At 33.2% G+C, this 16,607-nt stretch overlaps 1 protein-coding gene across 1 annotated transcript in view; it reads left to right on the top strand.

Moving 5' to 3' along the window:
- Nucleotides 1–16,607, top strand: part of Cfap47 (cilia and flagella associated protein 47) — a 416,223-nt gene that overhangs the window by 16,206 nt on the left and 383,410 nt on the right. The window contains 6 exon segments of the mRNA XM_077793662.1: nt 632–860; nt 1,320–1,480; nt 3,584–3,711; nt 6,440–6,675; nt 14,939–15,128; nt 15,851–16,064. Of these exon segments, the coding sequence (XP_077649788.1) occupies nt 632–860; nt 1,320–1,480; nt 3,584–3,711; nt 6,440–6,675; nt 14,939–15,128; nt 15,851–16,064 (1,158 nt within the window).

Here is a 16,607-nt window from a genome sequence, read left to right as displayed (position 1 = left end):
TGTAAAATAAGTGCTTAGGTGATATGTGAGGAGTAGCCAGTTATTCGTGTTATATGATAGGACTAGATTAAAAAGATTGCATTTATGCCAAAGAAGGATAAATATGGAAATGCAGTTGTAAAAGATAATTGAAATTAATATAGGGAGTTTTATGGTTTTATGGGAAATATTCTTTTCAGCAAAGTAGTTGGGTTGTGCTGAGATACTTTATATTGGGGTATTAGAATATGCATGAGATTGGCTGTTAGACTTGAGGTATAGATTGAGTTAGCTCAGAATTCTAGAGCTAGAGGTAATCATGTAAATCATCTAACTCCAGAATTAATGAAATAATTGGTGATATGGATATACCATTGAGTTCTTTCTGGGGTCAGTTCATGAGTTTGTTTTCCAACTTTGTTATTTCCAGTAGACAATTAACTAGGTTGCACACATGCCATTCCACTGTATAGATTCAGACATCAATGCCTGTGAACCTTTGGCATGTATGTGAAATAAATTGGTGTTAGGCTATTGAATTTTGATTATAATACGATTTTGTAAGATTTTATCCATACATTTAGAAGACAAAATAAAGTATTTAAAATTCTAATAAAATATTTATATATGTGTTTATTTTATTATCCTATAGAGTGAGTTTGCAAGGACGTCCTGATATACACTTCAGTATCAAAGCTCATGTAGTTGAACAGATTATTGAATTGTTTAACATGAACAGTGATAAAAAGTTGGAATGCATACGCTTTGGTTCTGTTTTCTTTGGAACATCAAAAATTGAACAGGCAGTTCTATATAATAATAGCCCAGAATCCATAAATTGGGTGGCAATAATTCAAGATGATTCTGTTGGAGAAGAAATGGTAAGTAAATGGTGCAACAGCAAATGGCATAACACTTATTATGATTTAAAACAGGTCGTTCTGAACCTACTAATAACCACAAGCTGTTTAATTATGCTGAATGTATTTTAACATGGGCAGATAGATGTGATTTCATGTGTATTCCAGGTTGACCTTAAAAACTTTAGTAAATTAAGCTAACATTTATAATAATGTTTATCCAAAGTAAACCAGTTAAGTATCATGGATCAGTGACTAATTGTAGTGATTTTTGTTCTCATCAATTTTCAATATCCTTTAAATTTTATCATGTACCTTACTTGGTCAAATTTAGGTATGTGTTATTTTAAAGACAGATATTCTCTATTTTCTAGATTCTAAAATTTCAATGATTGTTTTATGAGCTCCTCTTAAAATATTTTTGTGGCTTGCCTTTTATATATGCTTTTATATGCATTTATTTCTGATTTTATGTTACAGGGTACAAATATTCGACAAAGAACAGATGCTGCTTTAAATAATCTCACCTACTTAAACAAAATAAAGAATATAGATATTACCAATTTTATCTTCTGTGTCCCAAATGAAGGGACTTTACTACCTTATCAAAAGGTTATAATTACATTTTGTTTCAGCCCAAAGTAAGTAAGCCCAAAATTTATTCCATTATAATATTATTAAGTACTAATGGAAATTGTGTTAGCTATACTTTAACCAAATTGATTTTAATACTGTCATAATAAAGCTTGCCTAAAAGCATAAATCAGATTTTTCTTGTTATTGTTCTAAATATTTCCAGCATGGTTAATATTATTTCCAGTAATTTTCTTTTATTAGCACATCATAGTTATACTTAATGCTTGTTTTCATTTTGACAAAATTATACATGCATGGAATTTGATTTACTCTTTCAGTACTGGTACCCCTCTTTCCTCCCCTCTTCCCTTTCCCTATTCTCCTTCCTTTACTATACTGGTCTTCCTTTCACTCATTTATTTATTTTTGATTGATGCTTTATAGATATACATAAAGGTGGAATTCACTGTGGTATATTTATATATGCACATAACATTCAATGTTTGTGAATATAGTGCTAAAAAATTACTCTAGACCTTGTGGAAATGTGGTGGTGGAAGTGCTAAGTTTTTTTTTTTTCCCTCATTATAACCACAAACTGATTTGTGCAGTCCAGAACTTGTTGTCCCTGCAGAAATAGGTACGTGCAGTATGTAGAGAGATCTCCAAATAGGATGCAGTACTCATTGTAGGGCAGAATCTTTGATGACTGAGTATTTTAAGTATTAAATATATAGTACCTGCTGGGATTAACCACAACTGTTTTCTGAAATGTATACAAATTTTTGATACTTAGACCAATATATTTTTTTTATTTTAATGTTCTTGGTTTTATTATTTAGACTGGAAAGATTTTTGGAAGTGTTACTTTTAATATATAGTAGCAATTGTAGTGACACCTTGGTATGATGCAGTGCGTGTCAGTAACCAATCCTATTGCAAGTATGTTTATTCTTATTTATGAGAGGATAATATTCAATGGGCTTTTTTGTTGCAGTAGAGTCACTTGGTAATATCAATTGCCTTTTGTTTTGGGGGGGGGGGTTACTGAGGATTGAACTCAGTGGTGCTTAACCACTGAGACATATCCCAGCCCTTTTTTAAATTTTTTATTTTGAGACAGGGTCTCATTAAATTGCTTAGGGCCTCGTAAATTGGTGAGGCTGGCTTTGAACTTGCCCTCCTCTTGCCTCAGCCTCCCAAGTTGCTGGGATTATAGGCCTGTGCCACCATGCCTGGTTCAATTGCTTTTTGAAGACTGAGTTATGTTTGAATTTTAAGGAAGCTACTAAGTAATTGTCCCACTTGTCCAATCTAAAATTGCCTTACGAATGATACCTTCCTATAGGAAATTTATTTGGTGAATCTATAAGATTCTGTTTGATAAGCAATATTTTAAATTCCAAATATTCTTTTCCATGGCAGCATGTTAACTTTGAAAGTCTGGCATGGACCTGTAGGTAGGAGTATGATTTGAAATCTTAGTCAAATGTGTTTGAGCACGCCATTTGCATTCCTTTTTCATCTTACATATCATTCTTTTGTGTATTTGTGAATCAATTGCCAGAAGAGCTAACCTCTAGGTAAGGCACATAAAGATAGGTCAGTGAGCAGGCCCATGATGTAACCCTTCTGTCTTTGATCCTACTTCCCTTCTTTCCACCCTTCCTTTTTCTCTAACAAGATTTAACTCGTACAAATCTTGTTCTCAAAATTACTTGTTGTCCATGAATAAGAAGTTGGCTTGCAATATGCATTTACTAAACTGGAGGAGAAAAATATGTAACAGAAGTTTTCAGTTACTCTCAAGAGTGAGATAGACTATTGTAGAAAATTGATCAGAGTCCTTGGTCAGCAATGAATTCTGCCTGGAAAGAAAATCCTTTACAGAGAAAGTGGCATTTGAGGTAGATCTTGATGACTTAGTGCATTTAAGTTACTCTTGTATTACAAATGTTGGCATGAACTTATTTTTCTGGACTTTGTACTCTGTGGCCTTTTTTTGTCAAGTCTGTATCTGTTCAGTAATTTTGGAAAATAGATACCAGTTATATTTCTCTTAACTTTCATTTGCTTGCATAGATTTAAGGATTGAGTCGATATTTTCTTTAAGAGGTGGTAATGTATATCACCTTTGCTTTAAAAATAACTGATTACAATTTTTACAGGCTAGTAACTGATGGTAAAAAAGATATTGACCCTTCACACAGGCAAGACTATGCTGTCTTTTTGAGATTTGAATCTGTAGGAAGTAAAGATGGATTTTTGAGAGATGATAACTATAAAACCATCAAAAGTAAGTATAAAATTGACAAAACCATCAAATGTATAGCAATTAAAATTATTTAAAATTTTGACATCGATTTGTGGAGGCACTTTAATAAAATTGTAATTATTAGACTGAACAAAAATACAAGCATATTTAAGTGACTTTGGCATATGTTAAGGATGAAATCAACCTTAGAATCATTCACATACTAATTTTCTAGGTTAGAATTTAGATAACTTTATATCATTAGATAAACATGATACTAAAGAGTTGGATTTTTTAAAAAAAAAAAACTGGTTTTATTTTTCTATGTATGCCTAGATTTGTTTTTAGGGCTTGGCATGGGAACAAATGACTCATTCCATTTCTACCAGACCTTCATCTCTCTTAGACTCTACACAATAACTCTCAAAGACAAAGACTTAGGTGATGTATCTTGTCATAGGATACTGATAACGGCATATGATTTATAGGTCACATGTGAAAGTACATTATACTTTTTATATTCTCAGTTAATATTGGGCTGGTTGTAGTAAGGAAAAAGATGGAACAAGACTTGGAATCACTTCAGCAAGACAGATCAGATAAAATAAACAGGTTAGGGATTAAAATCCAGAAAAATAAACTGTGCCCAAGAGGGGGTAGGTTCATCCTGGATACTTAGGAATTTCAGAAGTCTAGAAGATATGCAGGTCAATTCAAGTGATATTGAGCAAGTTTTAACTGTGTTCCTAGAACAGAAATTTATTACATCATTAATTTTGTCATAGTTTGTGATATTGAAAGATGCTGATCATAGAATATTTGCAGATTAATCTAACTTTGAATAGCTAGTGATGGAGATGCTACATTTACCTCAAAAGGTAATTTAGAATCAAGAATCATCCAATAAGAGCATCAGTGAAGAAATACAACTCTTTCAGTTCTAGTTATATTACTGTCTATAAAACTAAAAACTATAATCCATAGATTCTGTCTTATTTCTTATGTCTCAAAAACTTCATGTTTATTTCTGCCCAAATTATATTCCATTGTCCCATTATTTTAATCACTCTTTTCCATGTACATTTAAATCTTTGTTCTTTCCCAATGTTGAATGAGTGGAAGTATTCTAATCCTAGTAAATTCAACTTTTTTTCTACTCTGGATCTGTATGTGGAAAGTTGATTGTGCTGGAGAAAAACATGTAACCACTAACCAAATGGATTCTTTAAGATATTTGATATTCCCATTGTGTTCTTCCATTCATTGTTTGTCACAATCCAAGATGAATATCACACACCTTTTATTTTTTCTTCAAGTATCCCATTTTTCCTCCTTCATCTTTACTCTAAGCTTATAAACACTTTAAGTGGCCTTCTAGGTATTTCTATTAGGATATTGTGTTAGTCTGCTTTTTGTGGCTGTGACCAAAATACCTGACAAGAACAACTTAGAGGTGGAAAAATTTATTTTGGCCTCATAGTTTTAGAGGTTCAGGTCATGGTCTGCTGGCTCAATTGCTGTGGGCCTGAGATGAAGCAAATCATGATGGTGGGAGGGTGTAGTAGAGGAAAGCATCAGTTCACCAGAACCAGTAAGGGGAGGGCAGGTGAGAGAGAGAGAGACAGAGGGAGGGAGGGGGGAGATGGGGAGACACCAGGGATAAATAATCCCCAGGGTCTTGCTCCCAGCCATGTCCCACCTGCCTACAATTATCACCCAGTACACCTGGTCATCCATTCAAATTAGTAATACATCAAATTAATTAATCCACTGGTAAGGTTTCAACTCTCATAATCTAATAATTTTACCTCTAAACATAGCTGTAATACCAAATACATGAGCTTTTCAGGGGACATTAAAGATCAGAAACACAACAGTTATCTAGAAGGCCTCTCGAGCTTAATATGTGCCAAATGGAATTCCCAGTTTCCCCATAACCCCACCCTTCTTCCATGTTTTCTGTTTCAGGAAATGGCAACTTCATCATTTCATTGCTCAGGCCAAAAAAAATTAGTGTCATCCTTTATCACTTTCCTATATCCATTCTGTCAGCAAATCTTACTCTACCCTCAAAAATCTATCTAAAGTATGATCATTTCTCATCATTCTTCTATTCCTTTCCCCTAGCCGTATTTGTTTCCTTAGGGTCTTTTTAAACTGCCAACCAAGTTCCTACCTTAGAGTATTTGTATTTTCTGTTCTTTCTGCCTAGAATAGACTTTTCTGGATGTTCATGTGATTTGCTTCCCGATTCCCTTATATTTTTGCTCAAATGTCCAAAAGAGAGGCCTTTTTTTATTTTTTAATATATTTATTTTATATTTATGTGGTGCTGAGGATTGAACCCAGTGCCTCATGCATGCTAGGCGAGCACTTTACCACTGAGCCACAACCATAGCCTGAGAGAGGCCTTTTTGACTTTTTTACATAAAATAACATCCCAAAGACCTTGTATTCAATCTGTCTTACCCTACTTATCCTTATAGCACTATCCTCTAATAAAAATAAGTGTATTGCTTAGTTGTTCATTATCAGTATCACCTCACTAGAATGTAAAGTTTGAGAACAAGGTTTTTATATTCATTGTTATAGACCCAAGGCCCAGACGAGTGCCTGGCACAGAGAAGGCACTCAATATTTTGCTTGAATGAAAAAATTAAATGAGCTACCTATTTCTCATCAGGTCCTTTAAATGACACTATATGTACTAAGTAAATATATTCTGGATTTCCCCACTTTTTATGTTCAATAGCTATTATTGCTTTTCCAGGTGATCAATTTCAGAAAGTGGAATTAGCACTGACAGGCTCAGGACTTCCTGTCTTATTACATTTTGATCCAGGAAAAGTCCTTAATTTTAAACCTTGTTTCGTGGGTGAACGTTCAGACATTCTGTGCATTGTACAAAATCGATCTAAATCCCTTCCTGTGACATACCGTTTTCAAAAAACTGCACATTTTAAAATTGATCCTGAAAAGGGCAAGATACATGAAGGATGTATCCAGGTAAGGTAATTTTTCTCTACTTTCTTTCCATATTGCTTCAAACATTTTAAGGTCTGCTGCAATGCTATGTAGAGGATTAAAAAGCACATTATTGTACCAATGTTTATAAAGTGTATCTCTTATTAGTTACTTCTATTAATTATGAATACTTTCATGTGTTGTCATGTAGAATCTATAATTAAGTACTTGTCACATGTCGGAAAAAAACATTTTCTATTCTAGGGAAGTTAAAGATGTACAAAACATAGTTATTCTAAGATATTTTAGTGTAGAACAGAATTGTAAGATATATACAATGTCTTATGTATATGTAAGACATACAGATCTATGACATAAGAATGTAGAATATACATTAGAGCTATACCACAGTGATATAGAAACTCAGAGAACACAGCGTGATTACTTACAACCAGGTAGAAAGGTCTTCATAGGAGACTTTAAATACTGAGAAGAATTTTGAAATTTGAAAGTGGTGATACTTTAGTATGAGACTTGTACGGCTGATACAAAGCAGAAAGAACACCAAGGGATTCCCATGGACACCAGAACAGCTTCTGGATGTCAGGGGATATTTTACTCATAACTGTTATTCAGACAACTCTTTCCCAGATCCTCTAAGCCAGGGGTTGGAAGGAAATGGTCTGAAGGTCAAATGTGCCCCAATGTCTGTCTTGATAAATAGTGTTATTGGAACATAGCCACTCATTTTTTCACTTACTGTCTAGAGCAGTTTTCATGCTCCAAAGTCAGAGATGAACAGTTTTTGAGAAGATGGTTCATAAAGCCTATTTTTTTTTTTGGTACTGGGGTTTGAACCACTGAGCTATACTCTCAGCCTCCCCAAAGCCTAGACTATTTAATGTCTGGTAGTTTAGAGGAATAAGTTTGCCAAATCCTACTCTAAACAGTAAACATGAGTGCTTTCAGTTTCACCTTTGTTATGTCATTGTCTTTCTCCACTGCAGAGCTCATAAAATTCTTGACGGAAGCTTTCTTTTAATTGCAACCAAGAACTATTGTATACATGTTCATATACACGTAGCTTCTATTTATATCTCTCACTACTTCATTAGTGTGATTTCCCCCATATGGATAGATTTATTAATTTTCATAGAATATCAAATGTTAAATACATTACACAAAATATTTTCTTTTGAACTCTTTCCTAGATTTTTAGTCCAAGCCTCTTTAATCCACAAAATCATTTTTTCTTCTAACAGCATGCATATCTTTCAAAACGTATCTAATAGCTATTTCCCTAATATTTTTAACCCTCTATGATTGTGGATTTCTCTAGCACATATAATTTTCAACTTAGTTAAAGATGTGAATGCAGGAAGTGTGGAAGACACTGGAGAACTGTGATGTCCACAGACTAGTCAAGTGGCATTTGACTACTTGGAAATGTGGTGAAATTATTCTTTTTAGAATAACAGCTTTATTGAAATATAATTTACATGCCATAAAACTTACACATTCATTCTATTTTTGATATTTAATTTGTTATTTTTAGTTATAAACGACAAACTTACACATTTAAAGTGTATAATTCAGTGATATTAGCATTATGAATAATGTGCTGTAAACATTCATACACAGGTTTTTGTGTGGATATATTTTTAATCCTCATGAAATACACCTAGGAGTGGAATAGTTGGGTCATATGAAAGCTCTGTTTAACTTTTTGAGAAATTCTCATACCATTTGCCAAAGTGATGCATTATTATATATTCTCCCCAGCTTTGAATGAGCATTCCAATTTCTCTGCCTCTGTGCCCACATATGTCAATGTCCTTCTTTGTTATTATAGCCATTCTAGTGGATACAAAGCAGCATGTCATTGCAGTTTTCATCCCCATCTCCCCAGTGACTAAGGATGATGAATGTCTTTTCATGTGCTATTCTTCATTTGTATATTTTCTATGGAGAAATGTTTATTCATATCTATGATGGGCAGAATAATGGACTCCTAAAAATATCCCTATCTCAATCTCAATTTCATGAGCATGTGATGTTCCATGGTAAAGAATTCAGCTTTGTGTTAGAGTTAAGATGGATAATCAATTGACCTTCAAATAGGGGAAATAGGTTGGATTGCCAAAGTGGGTGCATAAAATCAGAAGGGTCCTTAGAAGTGGAAAAGGAAGGGAAAATAAAGATCAATATTAAAGTGATATGATATGAAAAAGAAAGATGTCAGTGACCTTTGGTGGCTTTGAAAATGCAAAGGGGGGGGCATAAAGTAAGGAATAGAATGTGAGATCACCTCTAGAAGCTAGAAATGACAAATAAAAAAATAATCTAAAATAAAACAGGTTCTCCACTAGAGCTTCCAGAAGTAAATGAGTTCCACTGCTGCTTAGATTTTAGTCCATTGAGATCTGTCTCAGACTTCCACCTACATGTGTTAAATAAGAAATTTTGAGTTGTTTTCACCCAAGTAATTTTAAATAATTTGTTATAGCAAATTTAGAGACTTATACAATTTCATTTCCCAGTTATTACTTGAGTGTTCTTTTAGTTGGTGAATTAAGAGTTCTTTATGTATTCTGGATAAAAGTCGCTATTGCATAAATGAATTACAAATATTCTCTTCCATTCTGAGGGTATCTTTTTTACTTCCTGGAGAGTATCCTTTGAAGTTTTAAATTTAAGTCCAATTTATCTATTTTGTTTTATGCTTTTAGTGTATCATATCTAAGTAGTTATGGAGTAACCAAAGTTACTAAGTTTTGTCCCTATGCTTTCCTCTATGAATTTTAGCTTAAACATTTAAATCTATTATCCAGTTTGAATTTGTTTTTGTATATAATGTAATTTAGAAATTCAAGTGCATTCTTTTATATATAGATGTCCCGCTATCTCAGAATTTTGTCACATTCATCAAAAACCATTTGACCATGAATATAAAGATTTCTGGACTAACATTGTTTTATATATTTATGTTTATCCTTATGCCATTACCTTTGTATATCTCTTCCTATAAGTTTGTAATTATATTTGAAATTGGGATAAGTGAGTTCTCCAAATTAGATTTTTTAAAGGGTGTCATTTTTATTAGTTTATTATAGTTATATATAATACTGGGTTCATTTTAATATAATCATTCATGCATACAATATAATTTGCCCAATTCAGACCCCTGTACTCATTTTCTTACCCTCTTCCCTCCCCTTGTTCCCTCTTCTCTGGACTACTGGTCTTTCCGCTATTTATTTATAGTTTTTGTGGTTTCAACTTCAGAGTTAAACTGGCATCAGAACAAACTAGAATATTCTCTCTCATCTTTGATTTTTTAAATAATTTGTGAAGGATTGGTGCTAATTGTTCTTTAAATGTAATCCACTATTGAATCCATTGGTTCTGGATTTTCTTTGTTAGTTTTTTTTTTTTTTAAGTAATCAATCTCTTTACTTTCTATAGAGTTATTCAAATTTTTTTCTTCCTTTCTGGGTCTATTTAAGTAGTTTGGGTCTTTCTAGAATTTACCTGTTTCGTCTAGATTATCTTATCTATTGGCATACATTTGATTATATTCCCTTATTCTCCTTTTTATTGATGTCACTAAAGATGATAGTGACATCCTGTTACTCAAAGCTCTCCGGTCAGTGTCCCCAATGCCAATCCAATAATGAAAACATGGTTTTGAGAAAAAGGAAAAAGAAATTTATTGCTTTGCTAGCAAAGGAGACTCCTGTCCCCAAGGCTGTGGTTCTGTCCATCAGAAGGAACAGGGGGCTTTTAAAGAGGTAATTCAAAGGTGTTCCCTGTGGGTGATAAGGAGTGTTATAATTCACTTGTTAATTTGTGAGATAGTCATTTCTGAGATCTTCTGGCACCATCCCAAAGTATGAATTACTTAGTTCTTTAGTATGTATGTTCTTGGACAGATAACTTGGCCTAGGATGGGAAAGAAAGATAATCCTATTTCTCCAGAGGTAGGAAGGGGGAGAAGGATAAGAGAGGGAAAAAAAAAAAAAGACCATTTAAAAAATAAGTCCCAGTGGCAGAGCAGAAAGGGTTATATTCAAAGCATGAGGTGGACCACTGTTACACTTTTGCTGTATTTCATACATTTTGGTACGTTTTAGTTTTCCTTCATCTTAAAGTATTCTCAAATTTCCTCTGTGATTTCTTCTTTGATCAGTTGGTTGTTGTTTAGAATGATATTAATTTTCAACATTTGAGTTTTTCATGTTCTTTTGATTTCTAATTTCATTGAATTTTGGTTGGAAAACATACTGTGTAGATTTTAGTACTATTACCTATTTCATGGCTTAACATAGATCTATCTGCAATGCATTCTGCTATTGTTGGGTTGGATGTTCTTTGGATGTATTTTAAACCTAACTGGTTTATGCCATTTTTTGATCAGAGGCCTGCTGCACCCCGATATTTGGTGTCATAAAATTTCTAATCTACAAGTGACTGAAGGAAACTGTTTACAAATGCAGAAGAGATGAGGGGAAACTGCTCTTTTCACAGGCATCTGTTCATCTGTTAAACTTCTAGCCTTCCTGTGTGCCTCATGGCCTGGCACTGGGGTGTTTACATTTCAAAAAGGGTGAAGTCCAGACTCTAAGAGTTATTTTACATTCCAAAAGGTTAGAGTAAGAAACCTGGTTAATTAGGTTTCCTGAAGAAAGGCTCTTAGAAAGGGAGGGGAAGCACTTTCATTTTACAACCTGGTCTGGCTTTACCATCTCATTACCACAAAAATGTATGGATATGTTAATTAGCTTGGTTGAACTATTTCACAACATATACACACATCACAATGCTAAGTTATATACTACAAATGTATACAACTTTTGTCAATTATACCTTAATAAAATCAGGGATAATGAAATTACTGGTTTTGTAGGCAGTCACCATAAGGGACCTCAATTAAGTTTGTTTTCATTTGTAAAGACCATTCCAGGAGGTTAACCTGTAGAAACTTTTCAATCATTCCAGCTAACTCCTGGAGTGGAGTATCCTGGAGTGGAGGGAGAGTGGAAGTGGGGGTGGACCCAAATGGAGATTATAGGAAAGTTCAAACTCAAGGGACACAGCCAAATGAAGGGTTGCAGACCAAGCCAATAGCCTTAACACTTTTTCAGTACCTCCTTAGCAAGGAGTTTAATCAGTGCCTCTACCCAGGTGGAAAACTTGATATCAGTCCCCCTCTTGCCTTGTGGGGAATTCTCTTTTTTTTTTCCTACTTAAATAAATCCTACTCTGTTCACTCTTGCCTTCCATTATTGTCTGTAGATTTTATTTTTCAATTTTTCTACACAAGAACCCAGAATGAAATTGGTGAAATCTAGTTCCATCTCAAACTGATTTCAGTATTAGCTTAATTTCAATTATATATGAAAATTTACTTCAATATAATTGTTCCCTCTTCCTTTGTGCTGTTACTGTCATACAAATTTATTATTTTTAAAAGCCTGTCATTTCTCTTCAATAATTGTTTTATGCATTTTTAAATCAGATGAATTGGAAAGCATTGTAAATAAAAATACATTTATGATGTCTTTTTTATGTATGTAGATAGTTATCTTTAGCCATGCTCCTAATTGCTTTGTCTAAATTTACATAATTTTCAAGTGTCTTTTATTTCATCCTGAATGAGTCCCTTTAGTACTGTTCTAATGCAAATTTTCTAGTGACACATTCTTTCCACGTGTATTGGAGATGTCCTAACACATACAGTTTTGACTGAGTTTTTGGTGTGTGTGGGGGGCTATCACTGGGGATTGAACTCGGGGACTCTCAACCACTGAGACACATCGCCAGCCTTATTTTGTATTTTATTTACAGACAGGGTCTCACTGAGTTGCATAGGGCCTCGCTTTTTGCTGAGACTGACTTTGAACTCGGGATCTTCCTGCCTCAGCCTCCTAGCCACTGGGATTACAGGGATGCATGACCATGCCCGGCTTGATTGAGAGTTTTGCTAGTTACAGAATTTTGTGTTGACTTGTCTTTTTCATTTGGTATTTGAATGTGTCATCCCCAGTGCCATCTTGCCTCCAATATTTCCATTGCAAAGTTAGCTATGTATACTTTTGAAACCTTTGATGTGATAAGTCACTGTTTTCTTGATGTTTACAACATTCTTTTTATCATTGGTCATTGACAATTTGACTCTCTAGATGTTGATTGATATCTTTGACTTATTTTACTTGGGTTTTGTTGAGCTTCTTTGTTATACAAATTGATGATTTTCATCTAAATTTCTTAACTTTCCAGTTATTATTTCTTCAAATACTCTTCCTGCTCTTTTCTTTCTCTCTTCTCTTATGAAGACTTCTATTATTCATATAGCACTATACTTGATGATATCTCAAAAGTCTGAGATGCCTCTTTTTTTCTTCATCTTTATCTCTCTTTTCTAGTCTAGATAATGTCATATTTGCAAGTTTATTGATTATTTCTGGTGCTAGTTCAAATCTCTCATTGAGCTTTTTTAGTGAATTTTAAAATTTTAGTTTCTGTGCTCACTAGAATATTTGTTCTTTTTAAAAAATATATTTTATATTTCACTGAAATTATCTATTTCACTAGACATTGTTCTCAAATTTATTTTAAATCTTTAGACCTGTTTTCCTTTAGTTCTTACAGCATATTTACAATAGATGATTTATCATCTTAGTCTAATAGGTCCTACATTTGAATTTCCTTAGGGACACTATCTATTACTGTATTGGCCATACTTTCTTGCTTCTTTTGTTGTCATAATTTTTTGTTGAAAAATGGGCATTTTAAATAATATCATTTGGCAACTATGAAATTTAAATTACTCCAAGGTTTATTGTTACTGCTGATTTTGTTGTTGTTTTGTTTATTTAGTGACATTTTAGACTAATTTTGTATTGTTTTCTTTATCGTGTGCTGCCAATCAAGTCTTTACTCAGTTAATTAAGTCTTCATTTAATGATTGGACAGAGCTTCGTTCAAATTGCTTGAATTAACAAGTCTCAGCCTATGTCAGAAGCCTCTTTGTAAGTCTGTTGAGGCATGTCTTCAAAATTTTAGCAGGTAGTTTCCAATCCGTTTTAGCTTTCAATTCCTCTCTATAAGGAGTCTCAGAGTCAACCAGAGGTGAGAGATTAGAGCTATCTCAAGTTTCCCCGGGGATGTACACAGTCTGCAGATGTGTATGGCAATCCAGATACCCAGAAATATGTCAGAGATTTCCAAATACAATATGAATACCTTATTCTCAAGTGTTTTTTAAAATTTATATGCTTAATCCTTTCTTTTCCCATTATTAGATTCTTTTTTAAACTTACATGATGTCACCTGAAGTTGCTGTGATATTTAAAAATTGTTATGTTATTTATATATATCATTGTTATATACATGTATGTGCTTTTTTGAAGAAATCCTGGGGAAAGGGTTCTTCATGGGGAATGAGTTCTGATTCACATCAAATGAAGATGTGACCTCATAGGCTTTTTAGCCAGCAGCCAGACAGAACAAATTGTTACAAGTTCTAAAGATGGAACTTCTAGAAATCTTCAAACCCATTCTTCTCCCTTCCAATTTGCTAGGCTAATGATTTTCACAGCTACCATAGTTGCAATGCTGTTTTTCAAGAAGACCACAAAACTGTGTTTAGGAGAATGGAATTATAACAAGTAAAAATGCCACAAAGACTTCTATTCTCTTATAGATTCAGCAACTTTAAAAAAAGTACTCCCTGGAGTTTTGTATCCCTTTAGATAATTTCTGTATATCTCAAAAATAGATTTTGGCAAAATTTTTGCCAGTATTTTCTGTGGAGAAGCGGATTTTTGGAGGTTCTTAGTTTTTTGGGGTTTTTTTGCACTGGGGATTGAACCCAGCCAGGTATGCTCAACTACTGAGCTACATCCCCAGCCCTTTTTATTTTTTTTATTTTTAGACAGCATCTCTCTAAGTTGCTTTAGAGCCTCACTAAGTTTCTGAGGCTGGCTTGAAATTGTGGTCCTCTTGTCTCAGGCTCCTGAGCTGCTGGGATTACAGGCATGTGCCACCATGCCCTGCCTTAATTTGCCATTCTTGAAGCACTTTGGTATTATGTTCTTAATTTTTCTTAGATAAATTTCCAATGAGTATCTTAAATGTTTGTCAATGCTGAATGTTGCTAAAGTGCTTTATGTTACATGATGAACTAGCATTCCTTGAAACTAAAGTGAATTGGTTTTCCTGGTTTGCTTTTATTTTTTTCTGAACAATAGTATATTGATTACTTTTCCTCTTCTTTTTTTTTTCTTTTATTTATTATTTTTAGAATGTGATGTGCTCATTTATTCCACATCAAATTGGAAAGTTTAAAGTGAAGCAGGTGATAGATATTATTGGCCCAGTGGCAGATGAAAATTTGCAGTCTTCATCAATGAAACCGTTTTATCACATATATTTAGAATTCAATAGCATCTGCAAACCTTTCACTAAGAAAGTTGTGATGAAAATTAATCCTGGTATGCTATTATGATTTTCACCTGCTTTTGATTTAGTTGTTAATGTAATATTATCTTAATATACTAATTGTTTAGCTCTATATCAAATATGACCTACTTCAGTGGTTCTTTTAGAATGTATCAAAACCCTTTAGTAGATCTGTTCAAATACATGTCACTGACCTCCATCCCAGCACTGATTATTAAATAGGTCTGTGTTGGGGCCCAAATATTTGCATTTCTACTTTATTCCCAGCAGAGGTTGTGTTCCTATTCTGAGGATCACATGGTTTAGTAACCTATATAACTTCTAAATATTTTAATGTTTTTGTTTTTTTTACATTTTATTTTTTCTGCTTTGTTTACTTGAGCTTATAATATAAACTAGTTTTGACCATTTCATAGATTTTTCTTGCTGCTGTTTTATCCATTCCTTTATAATCTTTTATGTACTGAAACATGTAAAGTCACTGATACATAGCTGTCTTTAACCTACAAAAATTGCATTTTCATATGGATCAATGTAAATCCTTTAGGTTATTATATTTTATTTTTATGCATTATTTAAGTATTATTTTGATAAATTGTTTTGTGTGGGATAGCATATATGTTATTTCTGTGGTTTTGAGGCTTTAATATTTAAGTTAAAACCAATTCTCTAGTATATTAACTATTACATAGCATTTTTTAAAAACTAAAATTCAAAGTACAATATATAAACTTAATATTCAATTCTATAAAAGGTATATCCCCTTTGATCACTAATCCCATCGGACATTTTGTGGTCAGTGATTTGGAAAATTATAAGGTCCAGGCACCTGTAGCAATGCTTCAATCAGCCATGACACACATTCATGATCATCGAACAAATGAGGAATCAATGAAGGATGCACTAATAGCCTTTCCTAATGACCGAGCTGCAAGTATCAGGTCTGAAGACAACCGTAAACATTTCAGGTAACATGTAATATTAAAAACTGAAATTTTGAAAGACATAATATTTAAGATGATATGCAGAGGTCTTATCAGAACCTGATATAAGAAACTAATGATGGCAATAATAATAGTAATATCTTATGAGATGGTTTTTGCATGCCACTGTATTTGCTTTATCCAACCTCTTATCACTTCTATTTATTTGCCACAAAGCGAATGTTATACAAAATAATTCTTAAAATATATCATTGACAACTCTAGAAGAACAATAGAAATGATCACCTTTGGAAATGTAAGAAATCTTTAGAATAGTCATGTTTATTAAATATAGTTAAAACCTTGAATTTATCTAAGTAAAAAACTTAAAATTGTGATCAAAAACAATTATCCTCATCTTTGTTTACACACTCAAAGACACATTTCCAATAACCTTACCCAAACTGAACTAAAACTTTCCCAGTAAGGTTAATAAGGAGTGTTAGACTTCAATTTAAATTTATCCAAACCTCAAAGAAATTGCTATTTTACCAATGGTTAGTTAGACGTGACCAAGGCATCTTGATA

Source organism: Urocitellus parryii, chromosome X, assembly GCF_045843805.1.
Source record: "Urocitellus parryii isolate mUroPar1 chromosome X, mUroPar1.hap1, whole genome shotgun sequence".
Classification (NCBI taxonomy): Eukaryota; Metazoa; Chordata; class Mammalia; order Rodentia; family Sciuridae; genus Urocitellus; species Urocitellus parryii.
Note: the sequence above shows the minus strand (reverse complement) of the source record. Positions and strands in the feature narration are given on the sequence as shown.